Source organism: Rhea americana, unplaced genomic scaffold, assembly GCF_003343005.1.
Source record: "Rhea americana isolate MKP2758 unplaced genomic scaffold, rheAme1 scaffold_0, whole genome shotgun sequence".
NCBI classification, from domain to species: Eukaryota; Metazoa; Chordata; class Aves; order Rheiformes; family Rheidae; genus Rhea; species Rhea americana.
Genome location: NW_028185037.1, coordinates 271,271 through 296,773, shown reverse-complemented (window position 1 = coordinate 296,773; position 25,503 = coordinate 271,271). Strand labels below are relative to the sequence as shown.

At 36.6% G+C, this 25,503-nt stretch overlaps 1 protein-coding gene across 7 annotated transcripts in view; it reads left to right on the top strand.

Moving 5' to 3' along the window:
* The window catches only part of VPS13B (vacuolar protein sorting 13 homolog B), a 464,422-nt gene that overhangs the window by 370,336 nt on the left and 68,583 nt on the right, over window positions 1-25,503 (top strand). For all 7 annotated transcript variants that reach the window (XM_085301417.1, XM_085301642.1, XM_085301811.1 and 4 more), the window contains 3 exons: window positions 7,033-7,232; window positions 9,979-10,186; window positions 10,492-10,676. In XM_085301417.1, coding sequence (XP_085157543.1) covers window positions 7,033-7,232; window positions 9,979-10,186; window positions 10,492-10,676 — 593 coding nt within the window. The remainder of the gene's footprint in view (window positions 1-7,032; window positions 7,233-9,978; window positions 10,187-10,491; window positions 10,677-25,503) is intronic.

Sequence of the window (25,503 nt, the reverse complement as noted above, 5' to 3'; positions counted from 1 at the left end):
CATACTTATAGTTGAAATAACTTCAAAAACTAGACTTCAAATGAAATTCAATTAATAACAAATACTGTTGTTTTTGTTTCTCTCTGCTTTTATAGCAAAAGTAATTGCATGCTTTCTGAGACTGGAATCTCTTTTGTTATATGGGTTCCAGTGCTTTGCGCAGCAATAGTAGGTGGTATGTCATTTGCACAGTGTCCATTCTATAGAATATTTACGTTCACCAGGAAATACTGATAGCAGTAAAAGCTGAATCTTTTATTTGTGTATTTTATACTTTCCTGTGCAATTCCTCCTGTTCAGTCCACATTTTGCAGTGTCAGAAACAGAATGCAGAGGTCAGTCATTATCACCTGGTCTTAAGGACCAGTTCCTTAAGTTGTTTAAATTGTTGACCTGCTAGCAATGCATTTCCCCTTTCCATATGACAGGAATAGTTTTTACAGGATGAGATCACCAGCTTGCTGCCTAAACAGAAGGTGCAATTCCAGAGGAACGTTAGGTTTCTGTGTGCACACGCTTCCACCCTCTGCCTTGGACTAGCTCTGCTCCTCCTGTGGCTGTTCAGTGAGCTGAGTCAGGGAGCTGATCTGACTGAAAACTAATCCCACAGGAAAGAAAAGTGTTCAGCAAGACCATCTCTTTCGGCTGGCTCACTGGACAGGTACACTCTAGCGGCAGTGCTGACATAAAGGAGAATTCAGGAAAGTATGGAAAGGAGGGGCGGGGGAGGAAGGGTCAAAGGGAGGAGAAAATTGGAACGTAGGAGCCTGGACCTGGATTGGCTCTAATCCTGTGGAAAGGCATCTCAAGAGTGCAGGGAGATATTTTTGTCTAAATCTCTGTATTCAATTTGTATAGCCAGGGCATGTCTGTCAAGATTTGGACTTCCACCAGCATATTTCACTGGGTTATAGAGGCTAAAGCAGCTCATCTAGTTCATGGACTATTTAGTTTATTAGGGCAGCTGAAATCCACTGAATCAAGCATAGAGAAGAGGAATGAGACCAAAGCTGTAATTCTAATTCAACCTCGTGGCAATTATACAAGGCTACATTTTCAGAGCCATCCGCTATTTTGTGGTGCTTTGTTTATGGGGTGACCATTCGTCTGCTGATTTTTTTTAATTGTTCTGAATATCTACAGCTATACCAGTCGGTGAGAGTTGCAGGTACTAAGTGTCTCCTGAAAATAGGCCACTGTTTTCAACCAACCACCTAAAATTAAGATGCACGAATGTATAGATACTTCCTTTTAAAAATTAAGACCTTCTCCATGCCCAAGTGTAAAGCTGAAGTAGGACTGTTTAGTCACTTTTCTAAAAACTGATATCTTAAGATAAAACATTTTATGATACAGGATCCAAATGTTACTCATGTCAGTATAGTCGTGTCAGAAGTGAAAGCTGGCCTCACGGGTATGAAATGAACACTGCATTTTTTTGCTTTCTGTTATGTATTTTTCTCTACTTAATTAGAATAAGACAGTGCAGTTAGAGCTTTACAAAGACCCATGATTATTCTATACCTAATACAGTGTTGAATTTAATATGACCTCTGCGATCAGGCATTACAGAATCCAGAAGTATCAAATCAACAAGTGAATTGAGATTTTTCAGATATTTGTTGTTCAGTTGTGTAGTGAACGCAATGTACCTGCCCAGCTTTTCTTTAAGGGAGATGAGCTCATTTCAGATAGATAACCATCTTTGACTTCTCTTCTGATTCATCACTGACCTGAACTCCATTTGAACCTTGTTAGACACAAAACAAGCAGGATTCCTGGCCTGAGCTATAAAATATAATTAAGCCCTTTTGAAATGATGTGTAAAAGAACATAGCTTTACCCCCACTATAACCACTACCACCACCACAACCAATAAAGTTAAATCAAGCACTGCCTGTAATGGATTAAAATAATAAATGTTCCTGGATTTTAGTGTTTGAAGTATTTGAAGAAAACAGGCTCCCAGCAGCCAGGACTGCTGAATGCATGGGGACATTTATTAGTGACGAATTCAAGGATTTGGCCTGTTCAAGATCATTACTTTCTGTTTACCGTGTGTTACACATCTCGTGTTTTTACTGAGCCCACATGTGTCCCTATGTAATGCTGAAAAAACTCTCTTTCAGTAAAGGATTGCTAATTGGCAATGTAGAAATACTGTTCTCCGGTGGCGGGGGGGGGACTGAGCCATCGCAAGATTCCCGTTGGCCTTAATGAGAAACCCAGCGTAGTCACTGGACTGCTAACTACCTCCCTCCGGGAGAATTGGCCCTTATTACACGTCGCACGGTTTGCTTGCTACTGCTGTTACCAGCCCTGAATAAATGGGCTGACTTTTACATTAACTGCASTGTTTGCCCTGCCGTTGTGTCAGCAGCTGCGATTCGAAGCTTTGTCGCCCTTTTCTCTCGGAAGCTTCTTCTTGGAGGATGCCTGTAAACAAAGCAGCGTAACTGTATTAGCACCTMCTGCCGCATCAGGCATCTGAAGTTTTCGAAAGAAGAAAAAAAATGTCATTTAGATCGTTATATCTAATGTAACATATAGCGGCACGTATAGGTACTCAAAGCTGTCTTAGTTTCTTTGGCAACTGTAAAATAGATGTYAAAGGTGCAAATAGGAAGCACGAACGCTCAAGGGTCAATATCACAGATTACCACCTTTGTAACGTGCGGTGTTAAAGTGGAAGTGAATCGGGGAAACCGCTGGCTGGCTGACGCCCGGCAGCCGGCTCATCGCTTGGCCGTGCCGCCGCGAAGGGCCCGCGGGCGAGCCTGGCTGCTCGTCGTGGCGCGCAGCCGTCCCCGGCCCGGCACGGCCCGCTGGCCGCTGCCCTGGTGCGTCCTGCCCGGGCAGAGCCACAGGCGCTGTGGGACGCCGTCGTGCTCCTGAGCTTTCCTTTTTTWAAAAAAAAAAAAAAATGGTCCTATACAGAAACGTGCCGCTGAAGGTGTGCCGCGTTGCATTAGGTGACGGTGCAGTCAAACAAACAGGGTTTGCGCCTACCTGAGGAAGAGCAAAGCGCCTGCAGGAGTCCACAGGGCGTAAGAGGAGGGAAGAAATACTCTGCAGCATTTCCACTTCCTTCATTTGGAGCGGATTCAAATATCAATATTTTTAAATGTTTTTGAAAACAAAAAGTCCATGCTCCCGGCCAAAATATTGTCTCTCCCTTTGTGAAACAGGAAGAATAAAAAAACACCTCTTAACACCTCTCTTAACACCTGTTTTGCTTAAACACACAGTGATTGTTATTTAAAGCAAGGATTGGTTTTTAGTTTATTTTACTTGCTGCATTTATTAAAATGGGCCAGCTCTTTTGTTTTCTGTGTGCACACACAAATACACTCACACGTGCACACAGAGCAGTTTTAACTGTCGTGGAGCCGCCTGTTGTTGGTAAACCCTCACATCCTTGCATCGAGCTGCTCAGATTCTGTGAGATGTCTTCATAAAGGTTATGTTAGYATAAATCAAGTCAGTAATGATAAAAAAATTAAGGATGATACAACATCAAAGCTAATGTCTGTTAGGAAATTTTCTTCTATTAAGTGTTCTCTTATAATGGTCTCCCTCTTTAATTTCTATGCAAGTTAATTTCTTGATACTACTGAACAAGTGCTAGCAGTTTTTCATACACCCCTACGTTATTTCCTGATTAGCATAAAAATGCCTGGATATTCCTTTAAAGCATATGTCATCATAAGGTAATCCTTGCGGTGACATACAGAAGCCTGATTTGAACTGTATTTTGCTCAGCTAGCGTGGCAGCATGCTGGAGTGCAGTTGTGGGTCTGGGTGCAGCCTGACAACGGCTGGGTTGGCAGCATTTTTTAAACAATGTCCAAAGCAAGTGGTTCATATTTATTAGTCTCTTGGAGGAGTATTTTAAAAGTCATGAAACTGTTTGTTCCTAGAAGTAAATTATTGCTCATACTGAAAAGTGTGTTGGTGTTCATGAGCAATAATCCAAACAGAACAAGTTAACTTCTACATATCACAACAATCGTTTATGAAGATGTATTGCTTCTTCGTGGTGCCATCCCAAGTTCACTTTGAATGGAGACTTTGATTTAATCTGTTTAAAGTGAAGTCAGAATTCTACAATAGATGTTTGTGAGAGATGCATGGAAGAAATGACTGAAAATAGTGTGGGGAGAAAAAAAAAGCAGAGGAGAATTAGTTTACATCTTTACCTTTCCAAGATGACTGCTTTAGTCATAGGAAAGCAACTTCACTAGCAGAGCTTATACTTTGAATTTTAGTGTGGCATTTAGCAATTCTAAAATAAGCTCTTTTAGTGTATACTGATGTTTCGTCACTCCCTATCCTTAGGATCTGAGCTTATTTCTTTCCTAACATCATTCTCTTAGGATCTCCATGGTATTGATACCTTCTCCTGAAAAAAAGTTCCCTTAAGCCCAGAGATCTCTTTGTTTACTACTGCTTTTTTAGGGTTTGTACCTGCTTGTCAATCCTTACCTGTGTTTTTAAGTACTTTTCTCCTAGCTCCCTCAAGATTTCACTTTGTGCAAGCTTCTCTGAATATTCTTTACAATTTTTTTCATTAACTGCTTGTTAGTTTACATATTAAGATTCACTTCATCCCCAAGAAAGTGTGTAGATACAACTACTGAGAAGGAGGAGGGTGTCATTCTTGCCTGTAGGGAGTAGAATCTGTGTCCCAGTGAGAAGCAAATAAAACTGTCGTTGGGTCCCTGTGCTTTACCTGGTATTTGTAGGACCTAATCCATGGAGGTGTTTTGTAACATTTAATTTACAGGTTTAAAATTTGCTCACACTTCTTTCTTTCCTCTACTTTGTCTTCATTTCTCATTATTTATATGGTGTTTGAAAAAGGCACTGCTGATTTAGAACCAATGGGATTATGTGCTGAATGTTCAGTTCTGTTTTTAAGCCATTGGATATTGTGTTTTCTTTGTATTTGTGGAGATGAGATGACAAGAGAAAAAGGCTGCAAAACAGTATCCTCATAATTCTTCAACATCTAATCCCAATGAAAAATGAGTAAATAAAACCACTTGCATTCTGCTCTCCTTTTTTTTCCCTTTTGTTATTTCTGTAGCTTGGTATATATTCCAATAAAACTATAGACCATTTCTGTATATGGCAGAATTGTACAGTAGTTACCAAAAATTTTTAAATCAGTGTTTAAAATCAGTTTCAATAAAGACTGTAAAAAATTCAAATGTTCGAATATTGTAGTTTCCCTTAAAATAGCCAAACTGAGAACAGCAGGGTATACTCTTCCCATAAAAGCACCTCTTTTTCTTGGTTAAGACTGTGTGTAATGCTGATTCATTCCACAGTTTTACAGAATCAAGTTTGATCCTCAAACAAAAGGAGACATTGTCATGGCGTTGATGTTTATTTTCTTGATTATCACTGGAATTTAGTGTCAAGAAAATGCTGAACAGTTTCTGACTCTACTTGTTACATAAAAGACGGTTACAAATGAGACCAGCCCCAGAGATTCAGCAGGCAGCTGAAACAACCCAGAGCTAAAACCCCGTTCACAGTTATGGCAACAGTCCTGTTGATTGGCATGGGACAAAGATTCACTTGAGGACTTAATCATCCTTACTAAACTCTAAACTGCTCAAGGGAAGAGTTCTTCCTGTTTGTGATTCCTACTAAAGTTAAATACAATCCAATAGCAACATATATATATATAATAGCAACATTATAAGTTGGGCCAACTTCCTAGTGGATGATGGGTATTTCAAAAAAAAAAAAAAAAGTTCCCATATATTTCCTTACATTGTATAAAATATTTCCTAGTGTTAAGAAATAATCATAATTCCCAGAATGCAGGCAGATTTTTTTCTCGCTTCTAAAAGAGATTCATAGCAGAAGTTTTACTGCAATGTATTCAAAACAGAGTTCTATTTTAGTGGGGTATTTCTACCAGCAGAGGTATGAAAAATCAAAATGGAGCAATACCTTGGAACATCTGTATGTAAGCCTGAGGTGTTTTTTAATCTTCGGTCTTTTGTAAATATCCAATTTCATTAGAAAAATACGCCATGGGCATTATAAAGTTGGTATGGTGACATTCAATATTCAGAATGTGGATTCCAAATATGGACAGCAGAAGAGAAAAAAAGTTAACCCAGGCTCAGATGTAGTATTTTTTAAATTAATACACAAAGAATAAGGAGATACTAAGTGTGATTTGTTTTCTTAAATTGTGATTTGCAGTAACTTAAATTCACAAGAGATATGACATTTCTCAAAGGTGTTTGTTAGGTAAAAATGTTTGTCTTTATCGAGAATACGTAAGTCTGATCATAAATCTAACCTGCCATTATCTTTTTATGTTTTATAAAACTATGTAAACTGCAAATGGTTATGATGTGAAAAGTTTAGATTAAACTGATTTTTTCGTAAACACGTTATGTATTTTGAGTTATAGTAATTGTTCTGAATTACTTGAATTCAAATATTTCCCTTTTTCTCCTCCTAAGCACTCCAAAGTCTAGCAAAGCAATACTTCATAGTAAGTAACCTGAACAATAGCAGAGAGAATTGTTCAAAATAGCTATTTCCTATCAGTTTAAAATATAATCAAGTGAAGCAGCTGTTCTTACTCTTAATATACTCTTTTGAAAAAATTTCATAGTTTAATGAAAAATGTCTCTTCTCATAAACCTTAAAATACTCACACATGTAAAAGTCATAATGTTTTGGCAAATAGTTCTTTGGAAGGAATGTGCACAAACCGTACCTGCTCCACAACTGGAACACTGCGTACAGGATACTCAGTCATGCTGGAAGAGTGAACTGAAAAAGAAACAGAAGTCTCGGGGTCTCATTGTAGCCCTCTTCCTGGAGAGTGGTTGTCCACCCAGGTAGTTCCTTGCAAGTCCATGGGACTGCTTGTGTACTACGATTGCTTACTGGTATGGATTTACAGTCTCCTGCTAAAGTGAATTCAGCAAGCAGGCACATAATTATTAGGAGAAAAAAAATACTGCAAGGATAAACTGTCTCTCTCTCTCTTTTTAGGGATTCATGGATCTTCTTTTGTCCTTGACATAGAAGATTTCCTACTTAAAACAAGTCTCAAAGAAAGAAGTAGATCTCTACTTGGCCCTTTCTACTGCTCTGTTAATGTGGAAGCCAAGTGGTGTAAGCACAGCGGTGATCCTGGCCTGGAGCAATCTATTCCAAAAATGTACCTTGATTTGAGAGGAGGGCTGCTGCAGGTCTGTATGAGGTGCTTACGGTGCTGATACTGAACTGGATTGGCTTTGGATGACTGAGGTTTTTTTCTAAAAAACTGCATGGGAGACTGTGAAGCTTTGCAGCCTAAAACAGTTCATTAAGCTCTTTTTTTAATTTTTAATAGAATTATCTATTATTTTATACAGAACTGTTGATTGAAAAATTGAAAATTGTTTATTTTTTTTTTTTTTTTTTTTTTTTTTTTTTTTTTTTTTTTTTTTTTTTTTTTTTTAGATGCTGCTTAGGCCACGTATTGTAGCTATATGTGTGTGTTCCCCTAAAAGTACTGGATCGGATTGCCAGCATGTAATAGTTAGGGCCCTGATCCGATGTGTGTGTCTGTGTCTCTGTCCATGAGCTACGTATATGTAATGCCTAAGCGTAGTTTTAAGAAATATATATCCTTTCTTTTTAAATTTACACTGATTTCCCAGGGGACTACTTATTAACTATTGTTTGTAACAATTAATACTCAGTTTTCCATGCTATCCTCTCCTTACTGTAAGTGCCCATAACTTGAAACCAGTCCAAGAAGCATGGGAGTTCCTGAAATGAAAAATAGATTTTGTGGGACTTAAGTGGGCTTTAAGATATGTAGCTTGTTTTAATTATTTTTATTGTAGTATCTATACACACTAAATGTTTTAAAATAAATAAATAAACCAAGCATATAAATTCTAAAAAGGAAATTTTGACATTAGTCATGTAGTTAAACTTTTTCCCAGAACTGACATCAGAAGAAGTTCTTCAAACCACAGCATTTGGAACAGTACTAGTTGAATAATATGTATAAAAAATATATATTTTAATGAGTAAATAATGTCAGTTTGCTTCTCTGTTTCTTTCTCATTTATTATCTATAGGTATTTGGCTGGCCACATCTGGATATTATTATAATTAAATTTTTAGTTAAATTTTTCCCCAAAAATTGTCATTTAGACAAAGACCAGAAATAAATTATATGATTCAAGTATCTGACCAGGAAGAATAGCTTTGAGAATGCTAACAGAAGTATTAGCAGTTCTGTTTCAAATAAATTTATTTACAGCTAATGATTTTGTCAACTCCAGATATGACCTCATCTTCTACCACTATTAATTTGTATTACAGTAGAGCCTAGAGAGCTGACATAAGAGTACTGCCTCATCTGTAAACGCATCTAGCAGGAGTTCCCTGCTCTAGACCTCCAACTGCCTGATGATAAAACAAATAAAAGTGGGGAGAAAAAAGAATTCCCCTCTGCGGCATGAGTCMGGGCTGGAGGCCTCTGGCGTTGTCCTGAGGCTGCACTTCCAAGAGGTGGTGCGAGACCAGCTGTGGGAGCCTGAGCCCAGAGTTACTCTGGGAACTCTGGACGTGCTGAATTAAGGCAATTACCTGGGCAGCCGCAAGCTATTTACTTTATCATGGCTGAGCCATGCATAAATCCTGCTACCGTACCTGTAAGCCTCCTTGGTAGGGCAAACAGCAAATGCTGCTTATTGTGCCTTGCAGCTCTTGACGTGGGCTACCTATGTTCTTCTGCTATAGTCTCCCATTTCCAAACAGCCTAAGGCTCCCCTTAGCTCAGGACCCTCTGTAGTTTACTCTTCGATAGTTTACTCTTTATGTGCAGACAGGGCTTGTTCACTCCTACTCTACCATGAACTTTTAAGAGASCATCTGGTGATTTAGATTTCATCCTGCACTGATTCTAAATCATGTTTGTTAATTCTTTAATTAATGATTAAAGTTGCTTCTTAGTTTTTCCTGTTAYTTCTGGGCCCACTTCTGCCCATGAAAAGTGAAGGACTAAATGGAGGGCYGTGGGGAGAACTTGTTATTGTACCGGTCTGACCACAGGATGAGCTGGAGTGCCCAGAGTTCAGATTAGTGGAAGGTGCTGGGGTATTGTACCACATACCTTCCTACCTGAGAAACAAAAGTAGTTGAGAGATAGTGGCAGGACAGCCAGCGTCACTGCTGTTGTGGTTTGTCCTCCTTCGTGGGATTCTTTCAAACATGAGTTTAGTTTGAGAAAAGCAGCACTGCTTGTCAAAGCAGGGGGGAGGAAGACTGTCAACTTGCCTTTTCTTTTGCTATAAAGTGTATGAATCTTCTAGATTTTGAATGCCAGTTTACCTTAGATTTTTTTTTATTTCTGTTTGAAACTTCAAGTTGCRCTCTCAGAACTTATAGTACATCCAATTCATATTCTGTGTATACTCAGTATTTGTGACTTGAGATGATCTTCAGTATATCTTTCTAGTCATCCTTCTTGCGGTGTTGCTTATTCAGGTGTTAATGCAGTCCAAAATTGCAGTTTTGGAGCACTGTGCTCTTTGAGCAATTTAGACTTTATATCTCTAAGAACTTTTGTCATATCTTAAACTGCAAAACTTTTGACTGGCCATAGCATTATATACTGTGTTCAGCTCTATGTTTTCTGCATATCATTTTTTAGTTCTATGCTCTTCCAGGCAACACCTGTAACAACTCTAACTGGTTTATTAATGTTTTCCTTAGAATGATGAAAAGAACAAATTTACCAAATGATTTTGTAAAGGTTTTTTGTTATTCTCATTCCTTTTTTTTCACATTAAGGATATTGGCACACAAGTTAGGTGTGAGTAGAGCAGGCAAAAAGCAATATATAGTTCTTATTATTTTGTTCTTTTTTCTTCTTCAAAAATGTTTAAGTATTTGTAGGTAATTGTTTTATCTCTTCCCCTCCCTCCCCCCCACCAGGTTTTCTGGGGTCAGGAGCATTTGAACTGTTTAGTTCTTCTCCAGGAGCTTCTGCAGGGGTACCTCACTAAAAACAGCAGTGCAGAATCATTCATGTCTGAACATACATATCCCACTTGTTCTTCTGGAGCAAGGAATCAGGCCTCAAAAACTGAGCATACCTCAGATGATCTGAGAACAGGCCTGTTCCAGTATATACAAGATGCAGGTAAGAAGAATATTATTACTTTCTTGTTAATTATAACATAAATAGATTAATAACCTATTAAGCATTAGTTGCCTAGTCTTTACTTTTTTGGGAAAAGAAATTGAAAAGACATCTGCTAAAATGAAAAAAATACTTTTTGATTTCTTTCCATTAGGCTGTAATCTTTTAAAAGTCAGGGAAATTGCTTTTTTATTTTCTCTCCTTTTGATCCTGAGGGGTTTATTTTTAACTACTTTAGTCTCATAAACCAGCATGTTTCTTTTTAGAAATTATATAACAGATTATAGCTTTCTTTCGTTTGACAGAAGCACAAAAACTGCCTGGTGCCTATGAAGTTGTGTTTTACAATGAAACTGAGGATAGCCCAGGAATGATGCTATGGAGATATCCAGAACCCAGAGTGCTCACTCTAGTAAGAATTAACCCTGTTCCTTTTAATACCACTGAAGACCCGGATATTAGCACTGCTGACCTAGGAGATGTTCTTCAGGTGGGTAATGAAAGTTTTTTTACCTTCATTAACAAAAGAAAGTATTAAAATGTTATGAAATGAATGTTTTAGAAGTTGTGGTTATTAAAAATGAGCACAAAACAAATGTCAGGAGCTCTATAAAAACAATAGGATATAAATTCTGCAGCCTGAACACATCTTTAGTTTAAAACTTCTTATGCAAACATCTTAACCACTTACCTGTATTTTTTTTCCGTGACTTAATAAGCTATAGCTAACTCTATCAGTCCTGGTTTGCAAGCATACACAGTTTTTATTCTTGGTTCATGTCACTGATCAGTCTTTATTTAAAGACCTCGTTTAATTTGAACCTGAAACATGTAAAGAAGGATTTGGTCCGAAATTCCCAAGATTCACTGGAATTCATGAACTAAAACTCCAAGCTTACCATCGTCTTCTGCGTCTGTGATGGTAGATAGCAAGGCTGCTTCTGTTAAGATCCACAGTGCACAGAGGACCTATTTTCACAGAATCACAAAACAATTGGGGTTGAAAGGGATCTCTCTGGAGATCATCTGGTCCAACCCCCCTGCTTAAGCAGGGTCACCTAGGGCAGGTTGCTCTCRGCCTTGTCCAGCCGRGGTTTGAATATCTCCAAGAATGGAGACTCCACAACCTCCCTGGACAACCTGTGSCAGTGGCTCMGTCACCSTGACAGTAAAGAAGCGCTTTCTTATGTTTAGATGGAAATTCCTGTTTTTCTGTTTGTACCCGCTGCCTCTTGTCCTCTCACTGGGCACCACTGAAAAGAGTCTGAGCCCTGTCCTTTGACACACTCCCGTCAGGTATTTATACACATGGATCAGATCCCCGAGTTTTATCTTCCTCAGCTGGAACAATCCCAGCTCCCGCAGCCTCTCCTCATATGAGAAATGCTGCAGTCCCTTAGTCACGACTCATGCCAGTATGTCTGTGTCTCTCTGGCACTGGGGAGGCCAGCTCTGGACCCAGCACTTCCAAATGGACCTCAGCAGTGCTGAGTAAAGGGGTAGGATCATTTTCCTCAACATGCTGGCAAAGCTCTGCCTAATACAGCCCAGGATGCCATTGACTGCCTTTCCTACGGGGGCACATTGCTCTTGGGCATCTCTCATTTTTTTGCTTTGGGAAGAAGGCAGTCCAGTTTGACTATTAGAGAGYGTGGAACTGTCCTTCAAAGGAGAACTGAGTTCAGCAGCTTTGTGGTTATGTGCCTCAAAAATAGACCTGTACCTAATGACTGCATTGATCTTTAACTTTCAAACTTTTGGCTCTCCAAAATACTCAATTACATAGTTATACCCTCTCCTATCTAATATGATTCGTATTTATAAATTCACTTGTTCCTTGCAAAACTATTTCAATTTTTGTTCAATTTTAAGTTTTTTAGTCTTGTTTTTCTTTTTGTGTTGCAGATTGAATCTTTTTTTATTCATTTGAATCAGCTTGTTGAATAGTGTTACAAGTTAAAGGAATTAAATAAAATATCTCCCAATTCTCCCTACTTGTTCAGAAATATTGAATTATGTTTCATTATAGCTATATATTTTTAATTGCTTTTAAAAATTGAATTATACAGCAATATGCTTTTTGTTATGGATAGGTAGGATTATCTTCCTCAGATAAATGGTATAATGTTATTACAATGCACATACTGTTAGTGAGATCATGCAAATGTCTTGCCAAGTTCTTTGTCCTCTAGACAACTAAATGTCAGCTCCTTTCAGTTATATAAAAATTAAAATAAAATTGAAAAAAATTAACTCCTTTTGGCCTGAGGTCTGAAAATTGTGTAATTGTATACTTTCTTGATGATCCTATTAGGTTTCTATGAAAACCAGCAATTTTCCTACTTTCAGGAGAGTATTTTTAGAGCAGGGCACACCAATTTTTTGCTGGAAGCACATTAAGCTCCAATTATAGATAACAGATACCATGAGCATAATGTATGTGCTTTTATAATAGTATGTCCCTGTGCAGTGGGCATAGGTTCTTCTTTAGGTGGACATCAGCACGAACTCTACTGCATATGCCACTGGGCTTTTTCTACTAGCATGAATGTTCTGCTTCTTTGTACTTCCATACTACAGTATAGAGAAAAGAGGGTATTTACAATCCTCTTTCATTTSTCCTGGGACTGCTTGGTATGGTAAGACAGAAATTAGGAAGTGCTCAGCTGCCAGTTCTCAGGTCCAGTAAACTTTTACAGATCTTCAAGTAAGTATTCAGAGTTGCATTTAAACTTGCACATTTATTAGGGGGAAGCATTTCCATCAGTCTTGCTTTGGCTTGGTAGTCAAGCATACCTGTACAATTTCCCYCTCTGGTGATTTTTACTATGGCAGACTCTCTTCTTGTAAGCTTTAAAATCTGTCAATTTTGTGATGAATTCTTTGGAAGTCTTTGTTTAATAGCTTGAGCTTTCCGTTACAAGGGAATAGAGTAAAGATATCAGCCAACTTAGAGCATAAGGTCATATCTGTGTTCTTGGCTAACATGTCTATGCAGAAACTCTGGTGTTGTGCACATGGAGCGCACAAATGCTTGCATAAGGATCCATATTTTGGTAGCTGATAATTATGACAGTAGCTGTTGCCTGGCTATAAGTGGTGATTTATCACATTCCAAAAATGGCAATGCACGTACACAGAGCAGCTCTGCACAATGTAGATAAGCAGATATTTAAATCACAGTCAGTATGCATTTTTTGATTAATCCAACATAGATATTTGAATGGAACAGTCAATTTTCAAATGCTTTAGCTAAAGTACACTTACCAAATACTTATCTCAAACTTTTGAAACTGACTTTAATATCAGAAGGCCTTTGATCAGACACTACTTTTTCCCAGTATGGATATACATCTGTCTCTTAATGTGCCGTGTATTTATTGAGTATAGAAATACAGAATGCCATTTCTAAGAGGGAAATTAAAAATGAAAGAGCAAAAAAACAAAGSAACACTTTTATTTTAATTTACTTCTTGACATGAAACAGTAGAGGAACATCTGTAAGCCAAAGACTTCAGCTTTTTTGAAAAAGGAGCTAAATTTAAAGACGATAATGATATCAAAGTATATTAAAAATATATTTTAAAAACTTTCCAAAGATCATGTATATCTTCAAATGTTAGGAGGATCCATAATGTCACCAGCTGTGTTACTAGTCTCCCTTAATCCTTTACTTCACATAAATCAAGGCAAAGGTGCACTTCTGTAATTTGTCTTGTGTTTAACAGATTTAAACTTTGGCCAGTTTTGTGTTCTTTCATTCGCAAGTAAATTGCTGTGACATTTCATCTAGCTTTCTATCTTTGTTAAACTCCTTTTGGCATATCGTTTTAATCATGAGTAGATGTTAGAAGTCTTTTTGTTTCTATAACTATTCTTCAAATTCTTGGAACTTGAAAAAGCTTCACCATAAAGAGAATTTTGCTAGTTATTAGAGTTGCATATCATCTACTGTGGCCAAAGAATAAGCTAACAGCTTCAGATTGTAAGAGCTGATATGAACCTTATTATTTCTGTAAAACTTTACTGCTATTTCCAAATTGTCCCAGGAGCTTATCTTCTTGTATTTTTTACTTCTGTTGTTGCAAGGGTGACCAGTTTCACTGGTCAAGTTTCTAGTATTTTATTTTCKTTACAATACTAATATCATTGCTTTTGTTTGTGGAGAGAAAACGAAGAACTGATGTTTCTACCATGCTGTTGCATATTGCATTTTCTTTAGTGATTTCAAATAAAAGTCTGATGAAGTTTTGTTTGAAAGAAGTGAAAGAGAATCCCAGTTACATTCACAAGAAACCTTGTCAAGAGTGTATTTCTTTGGGGAGATTGAAAAGATTTGGGTGTGTTCTCCTTCCTGATCCCTTGGCATTACAACCCCTTTCTATTTAATTGGTAATCCCGCATTGTCCCTTTTTCACATGCCACAAGCCTTATGTGGCTCTATGTGATTTGCCATTGTTTCAGATAACTAGTATTTGATGAAACACCTTTAGACTTCCATGATAGCTCTTCTTAATTTGTTAAGGAGTTCCTGTTCAGTGACATAAGGTATTTCTTATACTGAGGTACTAAAACTGCTATCTGGCACCATGTCTAGCCCTTTTTGACCTGCTGAGCAGAAGATCTGAGGCACAGATGTAATTTAATCTCTCTCTTATATTGGTGGTTCTTTGACAGGGTGAGTCCTAATTTATCCACACAATTCCAAAAATTTTTCTTTGTAGTCTGCATTGAGAACAGAAGAAACTCTTTAAGCATCCTACAAATTAAATATCAAAATGTATTGGTAAGAAAATTGCCATGATTTCAGGTTGAAGATATGATATATGCCAGAAAAAAACATTATTTAAATCCAAGAACCATGCTAGTTTTGTAGATCACTAGCTTACAAATCATTACAACTAAAAATATCAGTGGGTGGTTACTATTAATAAATAAATAAATAAAGAGATATCTAAATTAATATAAAGAGATGTCATGCATCATTTTTAGGGGAAATTTGTCTCTTCCAAAATGACTTTTGTAAATGTGAGAGAAACAAAAACACATTTGGTTTAGGGTACCTTTGTTACATTTCTTCTTACTGTATGCCTGCATCACTGCCCAGATCTTTTTTTTTTTGAATCTATCTTCTTGTGACAGTTTTAAAGTTTAGAATAGTAATTAAGTAATTAAGTACTTAAGTACTTAAGTAATTAATACAACATATGTATTTGCAAGTCTTTTATTAATGAAAAAAGTACCCACGATGGCATTTTAAAATACAAATTCAATCCCTCATCCTGTCCTCTTGCATCCAGCAGCATTGGTATCAGTGTACATCATCTTTCCATACGAACTTTGTTTCTCTCTCTTCATCTTATGAACTACTTAATAATCTTATAGTAGCAGTATGTGACTGTTGGATATAATCACACTGCAGTCTAGAGTTTAGAAAGCTTGGATGGGCAAATAAGGTTTGTTGATTCAAAAGCTGGACAGCCATTTCAATGCTAACGTTCCATATCTTTGCAAAGTCTTGTTTTATAATTACATTTAACACACTAAAAACACTTGCTAGCTGGAAAAATACTCTCAGTGAAGGTAAACCATTGCTTTGTTTACTAACAGTTATTTATTAAGTTTGTGAGGGGTTTTTGTTTGTTTTTTTGGGTTTTTTTTTTTTGTTTTTGTTTTTTTTTTTTTTTTTTTTTTACCAACACATTTGGCTTTGTACCTGAAATATTTTCTTTTACTCAGCACAGCTGAGCCACTAAAATCATCAGCCTTACATCAGTAAGACTAAAGGCTGTCCTGCTAGTTTAATGATGGTTGCAGAGAGTTGTAACATGTCCACTCAGACTCTTCAGTCCTCCTGGAAGGGAGGTGAAAGTCAACGCTATTGCAAGACCACTACAACTAAGGTAGTTTCTGTGCATGACTTGATATGATCTACATCTTCAGGATGCAGGATACTTTAAGATCTGTTTTATCTTTATGTGGGAGCAAGTATTCTAGAAAAACTACATAAATTTCTCACAACCTGATTAGTGGAACTGCTATCCAGTATAACTGTAAATTCTCATTAGGGTTCAATGCTAAAATCCTGAAAATAAAAATGAAAAATAAAGTTATTGTGAATTCCTTAAATTATATGTATTTGTGTGAATGCACACAAAGAATTCTGCATGGGACAGGGGCATGACCATTGTCTGTCTTTTTTTAATGTTCTATTTCTTTCTTCCCCCAATATCCTCATTTATGCTGTCGCAATCACAACTCAAGCCTGTGTCATGGACCATCTTGCAGCTGGTACTTAGCTAGTCTATTAGCATTTGTCTTCATCTGGTTTTGAGCTATCTGATGCACTTAGTTCACATTACCTTCACCCAGCTAATAAAACACCTCTTATTTTTCAGTTAGTTACAATGGTTAGTTGTCCTTTTACTCCAACATCCATATTTTTTTTGTATGTATGCTTTAGCCTACTGTAAATTTAATGCTGTTGATGACTTATGCCAAGGTCTGGCCTTATTAGTGCTAACTCATGTCTGTCAACAATGCAGTATAGCTATTTACAACTTTACAACACTTTCAATATAAATATTTCATTGCATTTTCAAAACAGGCATCTTAACATCTGAAATATCAAAGTAAGATATTTTAAAAATTACATATTTCAAGAATATGAATTGGAATAAAGTGAAGTAAAAATCAATTTGTCATTGTCCATAATTTTTCGGGGGTGCAGCTTTACATGGCTACCTGAAAAGAGCTAATATCAGATTCCACATCAAGAAAGAAGTGTGCTGTGTAAGCAGGATACTGCTTTTCTCTAAACATCTTTCTAGTTCTTTGATCAAAACTATTAAACTCTTACATCTATATAACTCTTAACTTTTGTATCACCTTCTGTTTCAATACTACTAATGGTTGCCTGTTATCTAAACTGTGAGAATTTATTGACTGGTGTTTGTGAAGGTCTAGATACAGCTAAATATCTTAGTAAAAACAACTGTGGGAGGACGGAGTATACGCAAGAGCAATAAATTTATGTTCTCATGAGAATAAACAGCAAATAGGCTCTATCTTGTACAAGTAGCATGATAAATACTGGCTCAAAGCCACTGCTAAAGCACTCCTTGTGTAATGGGGATGTACAGAAGAGACTTTTCAGGCAACAGGAGACTCAAATGTTGGTAAAGGCATACCTTTTTGATCTTGACTACTGAGAAGATTATTTTTAAAATACATGGAGAAGAAAAAATGTATTCCACCCTACTGATCATTTCACTTAGGACAACACACATTTCATAAGAGTGAAATTAATCCCAGTGCTAATTCCATCTCATGTCTCTTCAGGCTAAGGTAATTCATTACTGCCCAAATCAGCGAGGACAAAGGGAAGAACAGTGTTGGAATCACAGCTCAGAAGCAGGGAAAAGCCCAAACTCATAAAATTTTCACAGAATGAATTGAAAAGATATTAAGCAAGAGCAGGAGAGAGAAGGAGAAATGCCATTGCTTTAAAATGTTGGAGAGTGGTACTGGTACATCAAAAGGGATATTCTGTGAGATGTTTCAGTTACWACAAATGAAACTTTTAAATCAGTCTAGTAGATCAATGGTGAGGGAAGGTCACAGGGCTGAAGATACAGGGATGTGTGTCTTTTAAATGTTTTTTTTTATGTACTTTAAAAAATATGGACACAAAATTAGGGAGATGAAGCCTGCTGTTATTGCTCCAAAACAGTTGCTTTAACATTTAGGGCACACTCTCTTGTACAGGCAATTTCTGTAGAAAGAAGACACTGGAATTGTGCAGATGTTTCTAGATTTGGCTCCATAAGTATTCACACATGAAGACTTAATTAAGGTATGCCTCAGTTTCCCAGTTTAACTGTCAAGTCTGTTCTGTAAAGCAACCAGCTCATGGTTATAGGGCAGCAGATCTTTCATTTGCTCATCGATACTCTTGCATCTTAGCAGTTACAGTTAGAATTTGCTGCTGGTGGTGAGTCTCTTTCTGATGAATCTGTCCATAAAATCAGGTTGCCCATTGAGAACTTTGCTTTGTGGCAATCTCTGTGCTTCAGAATACGTTTTAAAGTGTTCATGGAAACACTACTTTCTCAGCCCTGTTTCTTCTGGTTGCCTTGGAGATGTAGCATTTTTCTGGCAAGCAAGGAGTAAGCACGACCATTCCCAGTTCCGGGCAATAGTTATGGTCGTGCAGGTAATGCCACTATGCCAGTACAGAAAGAAGAATATATTTCACATTGTAATTAGGGATGGTAATGTGTGTTTCGGAGCTGTCTTGTAAGGCTGTATATAACCATGCTTGTACAGTTTCTTGAATCTGTTGAACTGAGAGAAGTGAAGTAAGAGTTGAAGAGGGATAAGCGTTTTTCACCTCTTTATGATTTTTACGGTTTGAAGGAGGGAGTTACAATAAATACATTTTTTTGCTTTATTGGTTTGATAGTGGCATTCAAATTGTTCAAATACTGGACTAAGGTACATTTAGGCATAGCTACATTTAAGCCTGAAGAAAATACTGGCAAATACTTGCTCTGAGGAGATTAAAACTATACTTCTGCTATACTTCTAGTTACCCAAAGTCTTCCTGTGTTTTCCTGCAGTCTTGAGAATCTCGGATTTGTTTTTGCCTTTGCCTCATATTAGCCTATATTCACTCAGAAGGATGAAGAGGAGTTCTTGATGCACAATACTCTAAGAAGAGTTTACTTTCCTTATTTCATCAGGGCTGTATTTTTATATCACTTATCTTTACCAGGAGCAAGTTTGGCAGCTTGAGGTTGGAAGTGGGGGAAGCAAAGATTGGGGGATCATTTTGTATGCCATGAAGGAAGTTTTCTGCTTTTGGGGGGCAAGCAGGTGAGCGAGACAGACAGGCGACTTCCTGTACAGGTAGAGACCTGCTAGAACTAGTGAAGTTTTTACAGAGGTGCTCAGTGTKCCCATTTCATTGCATAGTTATCTCTCCAAAGAGGGATATCACTGGCATTGCCCTATACTTCAAACAAAAAGCTATGAGTTGTTACTATGGTGTTTATACATATGGCCATGGATTTAAATGGTGGAGAAAAACAGATTTGTCCAATCAAAGTGATTATATAATGTTGTAATACTCCAGATTCTGCGCTCTGTGATTTATTTAAGCTGCATCACCAGCACAGACTTAATATTCTTTCTCTTGGGTTGTTATCCGCTGAGAGATACAAGCTGTTAAAGCATACAAGACAAAAGGAAGATAATCTATGGCATTTGTTCATTTCTGCATATGAAGTTAGAATAAAATATCTGCTGGGCCATAACACTGACAGGTTTTTATGTTTGAGGATGTTTCCCTTGTGTACCTGCCAGGATTTCTGTTGCATGCAAGTGTAGTCAGCATTGTAAGAGCTGATGAAAAGATGAATGTGTGTTAAGGTCTCCTTTTTTCTTCTTTATATAGCCTTCTGGTAAATAGAGCACTTTTTCCTGGTTTAGAAAAGTGGTGATTAAATTAACCAGATCTCAAGGTTTACCAGAGAAAATTAGGGAAGTGAGTATAGTTCTGAGCTTTCAAGGGCTTAACTGAGATTTAATAAGGAAAAGACTAGGCAAATAATCCCACTCCAGCAAAATTGCCTCATAGTATTTGGTGAGATGGTGAGATCTCCTTTAAGAGAACATAAAATATTTACAACTTCAAAAGATGAGGATTCAAAAAAATTCTCTGTTGCATTGCATTACACGATTACACTGTTTAAATAAAGCGTTTGTAAACTACAGTTTTGAGTCTGATGTTTTCAACACTGTCAGCCAATAAACAGTCATTTTCTTACACCTTGTGGCTGTTTAAACAGTGGCTGAAGGAAGCATAAGCCTAAGAATGATTGGCATTAGACCTACTGTAAGTCATTACCCCAGGAAATATTTGACATGACAGTCAACAGGAAAAGAATTATGATCAATGTCAAAGGCATTCATTTTTTCTTTTAACAGAGAATACCTCATTTTTGGCTGACTCTGCTTCCTTTTTGCTTTTCGTTCCCTGTTGGKCTCCAACGTTCAGCTGGGCATTTGAGAGTCTGGGAAAAGAGCTTTTTGGGAAACCACAAATTTTGTTCATGTTTGGTTCATTTCTTATATTTCCAAAGCAACAAATATTTTGGAAATCCTGATAATTTGCGTATGACAGGTTAGTGATTTAAGTTCATGATGTTATTAGCTAAGCAAGTTGTAAAGTTCAACCATGCTTATCAATAAACCTGATGGTTTGCATATTTTTGAGTCTGCAGTTACACAGTTTATTGCTTTCAAATAATCAGACTTTTAAAATGTGTGGTAAAATAATTTGTCTAATTGCTATGAATTGGCCAGAAGGCAACTTTGTTTTTTGTCTAGGAATCTACTTTTTAAAAMTTATATTTCTTACTAATTCTGTCATTTGAAGTTATTCAAAATTATTGTATTGTATATGTGGATTTTATGATCTTTCTGCTATGTGAAGATTTGAAACAATTTTGAAATGAAACAACACAGTATAATTATTGAGCATATTTGATCATAAGCTAGTACTTTAACAAACGCCTTTTATCCTAATGTATTGAATTACTTTCCTGCCAATAAATCCAGTGTTTGCAGACATGTAAAATGAATGCAGGTAATTTATATAAACAACTCTTCTATTTTAGAGGGCTGAAGAGTTGTTTTTAGCCTGAGCCAATTGCACTTCAGATGATCGGCATGTGAGTAAGGCCTGTGATGGTGGGCATAGTTTTGCACGTCTGGTTTTGAATGTTRAGACTCTGACTATGAATGATAAGATAGATATTGTCTTCATTTTCTTTCCAGGAAGGAAGTAGGGGCTAAAGAAGTTGCAGTGTTACACAGGGAGTCTTAAGCAGATGTTGAAACAGAGCCTACTCTCGTTAAGGAATTCCAGCTTTACACACTGTTTGTCAACTTCCTAGCCTGAGAGAAGGATTATCTCAGACTTTACTATTTTGTTACTGTATTTTGTGTGTATAATCTTAATTATTTTGCTGTGTGATCTTAGTGTTCACTGCATCAAGATGAGACTGTATCCTTTGGACTGCAGTTTCTGTGCAGTCTGCAGGGAGTTAAGCGTAACTTGTTGGGAATGTTAATGGAAGTTGTCCATAATTTGCCTGTGCATCACCCTGAAATTTACCCTTTGGGGTTAGTGAACTAGTGAAAATTCTGCTGGGTGCCAAAAGACTGACGAAACCATCAGATTATCTTAATGACAGATTTACACTCTCGTTGCGTTCTGTACTTTTCAGATTTTGTAACTCTGATTTATGAAGCTGTGCAAGCCAAAGTTCTTCTAGCTATACACTGATCTTGCAACACTTATTGTAGGAGTCAGGCTTTACTTTGGTGAGAATATGTGGTTAAAATATCCTATATACCAAAAATTATGCAGTACACGGTGGCGGCTACCCTCAATTCCAAAAGTGACCGCATTTCAACAGTGTAGTTCTTATGTTGTTCGTAGATATTGAAACCAAGAAAATGAGATGCCTTAAATAAAATGTGGAATATTCTTCCTATATCAGAAGAGAATGGAGAATATTGCCATAAGTAGATAAGTCCCAAGTCTAAGAGTTTCTATCTATATTAATTTGTTTTGGAAAACCTGTTCCATTATATTATAAAAATAACCAAGACCCTAATAAAATAAGTGAAATGCTGTCGCTTTTGCAATGGGAAAAGTGAGTGATTCACATAGATTCAGTGTCAATGAATGACATCTGTTAGAAAAAAATGGGTTTGACACTTAAGAGTGCGTACATTCTCTTGCTTAAAAAAAATCTACAGAAATCTCCTCACTTAGAGCATACCACTATTCTGTGCTTTCTTAACAAAAGCTGTTAGTGTGTTTAGAGTAATTTTTCCTTAATGAGAAAAAGTCAGTATCTGTGACAGATTACACACCTGCATTCATTCTGAACCTGCTAGCTTGATGAATTGATAAGATAAGTTGGTCACATGTTGTTTTAGAAAAGCAAAGAACATAGTTCCTAATAAAAGAATGCTACATATTTCTTCTAAAAGGTTAAAAAGCATTTCTCAGGGCTCTTAAATTACCATATTCTGATACCAAGGGAAAATAAAACCTGGGCTTAGAGTCTTGTTTGTACTTAGAGGGCTTTCCGGACAGGAAGGCAATCTTGATGCAATTCAGTAAGCCACAATACCAGTGGGGCATTACAGGTGAAAAATTTGCAGCTGTACCCCTCACCACAATGTATTACAACTGTACAGTGGAATATTTCCTGTACAGAAATAGGGCTTGGTTAACTTTGTTTCCCAAGAGTAGATCACATTAAAATGTTATAAAATCATGATTTCCTGCATTTGAATACTTGTGGTTTCTCAACTGGTTCCAATATTACAAAGGTTTTTTTATAGCTTCTATTAGTTGAAGATGTATAGAAGCTTTTTTCCAAAGTCAGCTAAAAGGCAGTTATGTATTTTTTAAAGAGCAGTTTCTTTCAGAAGGCATGAGTTTTCTTTCACATCTCTTTGTTATAATTCAGTATCTAATATTTTATAAAAAGTAGTGCAGATATAACTTTAAATGCTATCAAATTAATATGCTAATAGGAATGACAGCACATAAATAAATTTGTTAAACAGAGATGAAAGAGCTGAGGTATATGTTACTATTCTGTAAACAAAATAATAGTTATTTTCCCTTTTCAGACAAAGAAGTTAGTGTGTGTATGAAAAACAAAAATTAAGTAGATATTGCATATTCGATTTTAAAGTGAATATTTAAAATTGAAATATTTTAGCTTCAGGACAAAATTTGTTAAACAAAATTCAAAGAAAAATAAACTGTGAAGAAATTATATAGGATAATTTTTAAAAACTTTTCCGATTGTAATCTCTGATTATTATTACATTTTGAAAACTAAGAGTGTGCCACAGTGGAATAACTTTTACTGCCCCAAAAATAAGGGTATATGACAGACCCAAATGTGATCAATGTAATGAAAAAAAGCATTACAAAGATTTAGAAGAGAGCGTGAGGTAGTGGGGGGAGAGGCAGCAAGTACTTAGTGCAGCTAAAATGTATTGAATGGTAACAATAATAGTTCTTCACTACGCTTTTACCTCACTGTAAATTTTTTTTATTTGGATCTTCATGAGAAGTGAAAATTGCTGATCTGTGACTATGCCAGGAGAGGTTGTTTTCCACAGTGATGTGATAGAGCCTTAGCCTTCAGGAGGTAAAAAATGTTATCCAACTGGCGATTGGGTTTGTAGAGTGATTTCACAGTGTCGATTGCACGAGAGGATAAATAGGCATGTGTAGGTTGAAGCATTCTACAGTTTTTCAAAATGACTAATGAAGTAGTTGCAGTAATCAGATTAGATTGTGTGTGTGGTGCAGACATTAAGAAGTTTTTATGTCCATATAACATTAATTTTCTTTTGAGCTTATTTTCTACATAATACAGTTTGGTGCAGTTTTTTCTTCCTATTTTTAAACAAATCATGGTTCAAAGTTGAAATTAAAACTAAAGTTCTTGGTTGTTATTGCCAAGAATTTTCCCCTTATAAAAATATGGATAAGGATTTTTATTTTCTACTACTGCTACTTCTGTTCACCTAAAAGGAGAATTGTATTTTTAAGACAGTTGGCCATAAAACAGAAAAATATCCTAATACCAGAATAGCTTTATTATGGAGCAATCAGTTTATTCATGCTCAGGAAGCTGGAGTTAAAATCTCAGCATGGGTTGGCGTCTGACACAAAGTACAAGTTTATATTGTATTCTGCCTCTCATTCACTTAGGTGGCCCTACTCAGAGAAGATAAAACACACACACGCTTCCTGTCTTCTGTATGCATTTTCTTGTACAGTAGTTGTTTCTGGAACAAGAATAATTTCATTTCCAAGAGGAAGCGCCCACCATGTGAGGGACTGAGATTCAAGAAATGAACATTTATTCTGTAGAAGCCTTTTTTCTCACAAAAACTAAAACAAAACATAAAAAGGAATCATCACTGAAAGCAAGAGTAAGCATATTCTTCTGTAATCCAACTGTAAATATCTCTTTCTCAGCTGAACAAGATATGTTTTTCAGCCTAAGAGTTTTGCATGCATATATGTAAAGATCCATTTTGTACATTTAGCTAAAAAACTCTATAAGTGATGAAGCAATAATACTTCTCATGTATATATCCTTCATTCAGCAGCCTTAAAAAAGGATTCAGCTGACTGTAGTTTTTTCCTAGACATAGAAAAAGTGTCTGTGGAAAAGACGTGGTAAGTTAAGAAATTGTGACATTTTAATTTTCTCTGTCGTAAATGGCAAGGATGTTTATGTCTGAGACTTGTTAGCATCATGACAATATTTATAATGGATCATTTATGGCAATGTGACAGCATGTGGAAGTTCACTGGTGCTGGTCCTCTTTTCAGCTATTACAAACATGTCTAGTTATTATTGGTGTGCACTGAAAGCTTTTAAAGTCCAAATTAACAAAGTAGTCTGAAGTAGGGAGGATATCATCAGATCACAGGAAAATCCAGAAGCATGTAAATGTTGTGACCATAAAAGCCTTTTATAAAGCACACATGGATCGAAAATGATTTCTTTCCCATCTTGTCCTATTATTACACATAACTTTAAGTGAGGAACACTTAAGGAACAGCCGTATGGTCAGTAGGGTGTACAGCACATGGATAAAAATACTAATATGTAACATAATGTTAACAGATTCTGGAGCAATTCTTGAACTCTAATTTCCTCATAGGAAATAAATGATTCTAGTACAGACATTGTATGATACAATATATATGATTGCAGTGCRTTAATGGAAATACTTTATGTTGGTTATTAGTAGTGTCTTGCTGATAGATTAACAGATGTTTGGGGAATGACTTGAAGAATGCAGGTTTGAAAGTTTTTGTTTTGTGTTTTTTTTTTTATGAGATGTATGTGATTTAAATTTCAGATCTGCTCAAACTGAGCCAGATTCTATTTGTAGAGTCCATATATGTGCACAGAAGTGATTTCCTGTAGTGTCTATGTAAGTGTAGTATGTATGAAGATTTTTTTTTCTTAAACTTACAGTTGACTGATGAGAGAGATTCATGGAGAATAGACATGCATGCTCATAAAAGTCGGTTTCAGCAGAGTTTTTTCTTTCTGTACTTGCAGGGGACAGAACTGTAACTGTCAGGCAGAGACAACTGCTTTGGTTATTCCTAACAGAATTTATTAATACATCATTTTTATTCTTAATCTGAGCAGTGCCACCCAGTTTTCAGACCTCTTATGTCTGCA